The sequence below is a fragment of the Psammomys obesus genome, unplaced genomic scaffold (genome assembly GCF_907164565.1).
Source record: "Psammomys obesus unplaced genomic scaffold, mPsaObe1.curated_primary_1811, whole genome shotgun sequence".
NCBI classification, from domain to species: domain Eukaryota; kingdom Metazoa; phylum Chordata; class Mammalia; order Rodentia; family Muridae; genus Psammomys; species Psammomys obesus.
The window spans coordinates 10,624,723-10,630,722 of NW_026596051.1; the positions used below are offsets into that span (position 1 = coordinate 10,624,723).

The 6,000-nt window shown below is 43.3% G+C and overlaps 1 protein-coding gene across 1 annotated transcript in view; it reads right to left on the reverse strand.

Annotated features, from left to right (window-relative positions):
- Abca13 (ATP binding cassette subfamily A member 13) overlaps positions 1–6,000 on the reverse strand; it is a 463,272-nt gene that overhangs the window by 388,160 nt on the left and 69,112 nt on the right. The window contains 5 exon segments of the mRNA XM_055624041.1: positions 531–704; positions 932–1,032; positions 1,842–1,969; positions 2,076–2,173; positions 3,024–3,101. Coding sequence (XP_055480016.1) covers positions 531–704; positions 932–1,032; positions 1,842–1,969; positions 2,076–2,173; positions 3,024–3,101 — 579 coding nt within the window.

The following is a 6,000-nucleotide window of genomic DNA, read 5'->3' on the forward strand; positions in this document are numbered from 1 at the left end:
ACACATTTTAGTTCTCAGTAAAAAAAATAAGCGCTAAAGTTGATGTAATCACCTTCTAAACATTCCATTGTCTCTGTGAATGTTTAGCGAGCGTGGTTGCCTGGGTCTCAGGCAGTGACAGGGGAAGAGAGTCACTTTCAACTCCTCTCATCACTAAAAGCCATGGCTACAAGCGGCTGTACATTAACAGTTCACCAAAGTTCGCTCTGCACATTCCTTCCAGGCAACGAAGAGAGGCAGAGCAGAGCAAACAAGAGAACAGGAAACCTGAGAGACAGGTGTGCTGTTTTTGAAAGTTTGTGGTACTCTCAGAAATCGCCAGGTAGGTTGTGGCAGGGAGTGTGCATCACCACACCCAAGTAGTCAGGAAGGATAGAACTGATGAGTAGCCACCATTCAGTGGTACCCTTTCAGTGATGCCAACACTTACATGGTCTAAACTCTAGGATCAGTATTAGCATGTTAGGTGACTTACCCTTTAACAGGAGCCCTGTTGGTACTGTTCAAGAGATATTATGGTGGATACTTACAGCATCTTTCACTGCATGAAGCAGCTCATTTAAAACACTGGTCTCATTGAAGGCGGTGGTGTGGCATAGCATTCCCCAGAGACTCCTCCAGATGCTGGAGTCCCCAGTGGGGAGCGGAGCCTCCTGAGACAAATGTCCATTCAGGCAAGTGGCGGAAGCATTCTTTGTCAACAGCTGAAAAGGTAATGAGGATGGAGAGAGGGAACATTTAGGAATACTCAATAGTGCTCTCCATGGACTCAAGAACGACAAATAGAAACAGCCATGTTAACATGAAGCCCAAAGTTCTTCGAAAACCTGCTCGTTCTCCTCATTTGGCCAGCAAAATTCACAACAGGCAAAGCTGAATATTTCTTGGGTTTTTTAATGTTTTGTAAAAATGGTTTTTGTATAATCATTACCTGCTTTAGCCCCCAAAAGAACATATCCATTTCCAGTCTCCATCCATCAGATCCATCAGGTATAAAATCCCTTGCTGATGTCTTCAGGTAACTGAGGACTTCTACAAGACAGAAATATGCTTCACGTTCCATTTGGATTAGGTTCCTCTCATCTTGGCTTTTATTCATAACCATAAAACAGTAAAGTGAATTTCAAAAATATGAATTTAAGTAAACCCGACCTGTTATTGAATGCTTCACTATCTTATCAGAAAGGAAAACAGGAATGTGGTAGAATATTGTTTTATCCTTTTTGAGAAGTCAATAATATGGGTGCTTTGTTATGAGAGCACTTTGCTTCCAAAGCAATGCCCTGTCTCACTTTTTTCCTCTTTATTCTTCAGGAAGGTAAAAAGAATTTGGCGCATGAAGGCAAAGTGTGAAGCTGCCTTCTTTGAACTAAAGCAGAAGAAATACCTTCCAGTCGATAGAAGTTCAAAGAAGGGCATTCTGCACTCTTAGAGAGAGATCTCAGTCCCATGCAGGCTCTGAACAGTGCAGAGGGCGGACAAGCAGAGGTATCAATGCTCTTATGCACAGGGTCCTGGGGGAATCTCCAGCCTGATAACCATGGGATTGGTGTCAGTGAGAAAGTTAAACCATCCCATGAAATGGCTTGTCTCAGACCACATGGCAGGCTCTGCTAAATAGTAGTGTGTGTGTGACCTTCATTGTGACAGCAACATGCATGTTGTATGTGAAACATCCTCAGAAGCTGTCACAATACATACGTGTATACATGTATACGACACCAACAAAAACTCAGCTCAAAACTCGACAGTCACATTGGGTATGCAACAGGAACACTTTCCAATAACTGTTTTATTTGCTCATGGTCAGTGGGTGACAAAGAAAAGCAGAGCTGCTTCACCTTGAACAAAATGCAAATCCCAGGCCACCGTGTTCCTGAGAACAGTGTCCAGCAGGGGCAATCTCTTCAGAGCTGGCCACGGGGACAGGTCTGACAGTGCACGTTGCAACTTGCCCAGATGCTGGAATCTGGGGACAAAAATAAGTAAATGCACCAACTCAAACGATGAAGTAAAGACAAACACTCCACTGCTTAGGTAAGTGTGCTCACAGACTGGAATGCTGACTCCAGCACCTAACTGGGTTCTTGACAAACTGCATTGTCGATTGCTGAAGCCTCTGCTGAGAAGATTCTTTTAGGAAGCAGGTCCAGATTAAATATTCTCTTTTCCTCTAGAAATGTATGAAGCAAGTGAAAACTGGGATGAAGTACCAGCTGACACTTACAAATATTGCATTGCTGGGAATGATAATTTATGCCTCTTATCCCAGAACTTGGCAGGCTAGTGAGTTCAAGGCCAGCTTGGGGTACACAGAGAGACCTACTGTATTTTAATGCCTCAAAGCTTAGTTATCAGGCACAGAAAATTAATTTGGCTTTCAAAATATTGACCTGTCAAAGTAATAAAAGTGGCATAAAAGGCATGTCAAAGAAATCCTAAGCACCGTCTGCTCTTGCAGAGGACCTGGATTCAATTCCCACTACCCACATGGCAATTCACAACTGCCTGTAACTCCAGTTCCAAGGGATATGACACCTTCACATTAATGCACATAAAATAAAGCTTAAAAAATAAAAAAGAAAGAAATCCCACATAGGATAAGTTAAAAGACTTCAAGATCAAAGAAAACAAATAACCTTTAAGCTTCTTGACACTTCAGTGCTTAAGGGGTGAGCCTGGCCAAGCAGAAGGAGCATTCAGCCTGGGGCCTGCAGTAAGGAACGTTCTTTTTAGGATGACTGTCTTGAAATCCTGGCATAAAAATCACTGGGAGCAAAAACTCCAACAATGTGCATCTGCCCCTGCCTCCCTACTTGGGAGTCTGGGGTTGTAGGATGAAGCAGAGGCCCAGTGCATGCTCAGTCAGGACTCTAGTCTGTAAAGAAGGATGATATTTGTGTATCTCAAATGGGTGTAGTAAACAATGAAGACAAGCAAGTAGAAAGAAAATGAGTCTGAGAACTGAGAACAAGAGGAACCTGAAATGGAAAAAAAATATGTGGGCAAATGAAGAGCCGTACGCAGTTCACAGTGAGGAACAGGGCTGCCAAGAACAGCCAGCCCCAGACTTTCTGCATCTTCATGGGCTCACAGTGCATCTTCAACCAGGAATAGAGTGGCCAGATAAGGGTCAAAGGATGAGAGATGTGGCTACTAGGAGCCCAAGCAAAACATCCGCTTTTCTGAAACTTGGATGAAACTGCACTGCTTGCCTGCATCTGGACTTTCTCCAATCTGCCTCCACCTGGTCTCCTCAGAGCATCTCACCAGTGTTGGACAAATAGTGGCTTCAGTGGCTTCAGTGTGCTGCCGGATCCCACCACTGCAGAGAGTACAGAAAAGTGAGGAAGGCCCTAGTGGTGTTTCTCTTATAAGAAATCAGCAGGTAGGAAGAACCATCTCCAGTCCATGACTCTGGATGCACCATCTCTCCCTACCCAGCCTGGAGGGTAGCTTCTTAAACTGAGCCTTCCAAGGAAGAAAGAATGGTCAGATTGGTCGCTTTCTAAAATACTCCCGATTATACTGAGGATCAAGCAGATTGGCTCATGGAAAGAATGAAAAAGAGGAAGACAACTGTACCTTCTTTACTTGTCAAATGAGAAAAATTGCCCAACATATAGTATGGAATCTGAATCTGGGCTGCTTAGTCTCTTCATGTTCTGACAAACAAGGGAATTTTAGCAAGGAACGTATCTGTAAGCAAATATTTCTATGTACGTCTGGTGAGTCAGGTCTTGCTGGAGTACCCAGGGGTACCCTATGAGTCCATGTTGCTCAGAATCTTTGCTATGTATCAGAACCCAGTTGAAAAGCTCCATAGCTCAGTCACCAAACTGGCAAGAACAAAGTCTCAAGATAGTGAGAGAGTCTGCAGTAACTTCAGAGGAAGATGTGAAAGACTGGCTATGGAGACAAGAGATTAAAAAAAAAAGTATGATTCTTGAACCAACACTTAGGATATGAGATAAGGAGTTTTTTGCGGAAGTTGAATGAGGATCTTTTAAAATCCTGGCAACAAGTGGCTTCTTGATTTAATATACATATGTATACTGAGAGACAAACAAAGTTTAAGGAGAGACAAGAGGTACAGAAGCAACAGCAAAATTCCTAAAGTGGAGGAGACACTCAAGAGTGCTACAGCAACCAGAGAAGAGTGGCCAGCCACAATTATGGCAGGTGAGAAAGAGCACCATCAGAGACAAAGTGGTCAGAGTTTCAACCACATGCAGCGCTGTTAAGATGGGAGTCCATAAGGAGGGAGAGGAAGGAGAGGGGAGGAGGATATAAAGGAGGAGGGAAAGAGGAGAATAAATGGATGATGGAGGAGGCAGAGAAGGGGGTGGGGAGGGAAAAGGAAAGGAGAGTGGAAGGGGAGATAGAGACAACTTCAGAAACAATCTAATTAATGAGAGGGTTTGCAAGGTCTAGAAGGCTGTATAAGGGGGCATTTGACATCCATGTAAGAAAATCAATGAATCTGTGAAATGGAGAAAGATGGAGGAGAGTTTAGAAGAAAATATAAGCAGATATCAGTAGATGTGAGAATATTCTTTACTGAACATGGGCACTGTAGGGGGTGGAGGGATGCCTTTCAATCAGAGCAGCCTAGCGATGTTGGTAGACTAACCTTCCCCCTCTTTTTTAACTGAAGAGATGAGGCAACTGGGCAGGACAACATCTCCAGAAGACCAATGGCTTAGTAACTAGAAAAAACATAAAGATTATCTGGTGGCCATTACCAGATAGGATGGCTGAGGCCCAGAGGAGATGACAGAAGGGCTAGAATTACACAACAGATGGATCTACTTGTTGCCAGGACAGCCATAGAAGGAAATTTCGTATTAGGTGTAGCTGGTGGTGTCTGAATGAAAAAGGAGATTCCTTGGGCCAACTGCCCTGTGTACTGAGCAGGTAGACAGCAAAGGCAGTGTCGGGCCCTGGTCTTCTTTACCCAAACCGTGCACAGAGAAGTCAGCTGTGGTTTGGTAGACAGCTTATAGTGAAATCTTCAGGTTTCCTATTGTCTGAATGAGCTAAAGACCAAGCAGATCTTCCTCAGATTACATTCTGTGTGTCAGAGAATAGTCAAGACCCTGGGCTGAAATATCAGGAGGCCTTTGAAGTCTGTAAGATAACTGGGGTGACTTACTGTGGTGTGCTTATTGCTGTCTATTATATAACAGCTGGTCCCTTAGGCTTCTCAAGGAAACCAGCAGGACAGTTTTCAAGATCACAAAACAGTGTCCTGTGCCCTTTGTCCTTCCCCTGTCTCAGCGCATCCCTGCTGTTTCCTGTTTCCATCTGTCTTCAACCTTGATGGCACTGCTACCCAGTCCTAATACCTCATGGCCCAGGGCATCTCCTTGGTCAGTCAGGAAATACGACCCTCTAAAGCCAGAACCTACGTTCTAAGGGGACTCTGGAGAATGTGAAAGAGCTTGAAACATTTAGAGTTACTATTCACTTTGCAATCATAGCAGCAGTGTGACCTTGTGTGCTAATGATGCTGTGGTACCATTTGAATCCCCCAGAGCCAGAATCTCTGCATTTGAACAAAATCTAATGGTGTAAACAACTTTTTTTAAAAAATCTGTTTTTATGCCAATACCATGCAGTTTTTATTACTATTCCTCTGTAGTACAACTTGAGATCAGGGATAGAGATACCTCCAGATGATCTGTTGTTGTACAGGATTGTTTTGGAGATTCTGGGTTTTTTGTTTCTCCATATGAAGCTGAGAATCTTTTTTTCAAGGTCTGTGAAGAATTGAGTTGGTATTTTGATGGGAATTGCATTGAATCTGTAGATTTTTTTTGGCAGGATGGCCATTTTCACAATGTTAATCCTACCAATCCATGAGCACGGGAGATCTTTCCATCTTCTGAGATCTTCGTCAATTTCTTTCTTCAGAAAATAAACCCACACACCTATGAATACTCGATTTTTTACAAAGAAGCCAAAACCATTCAATGGAAAAAAGACAGCATCTTCAAC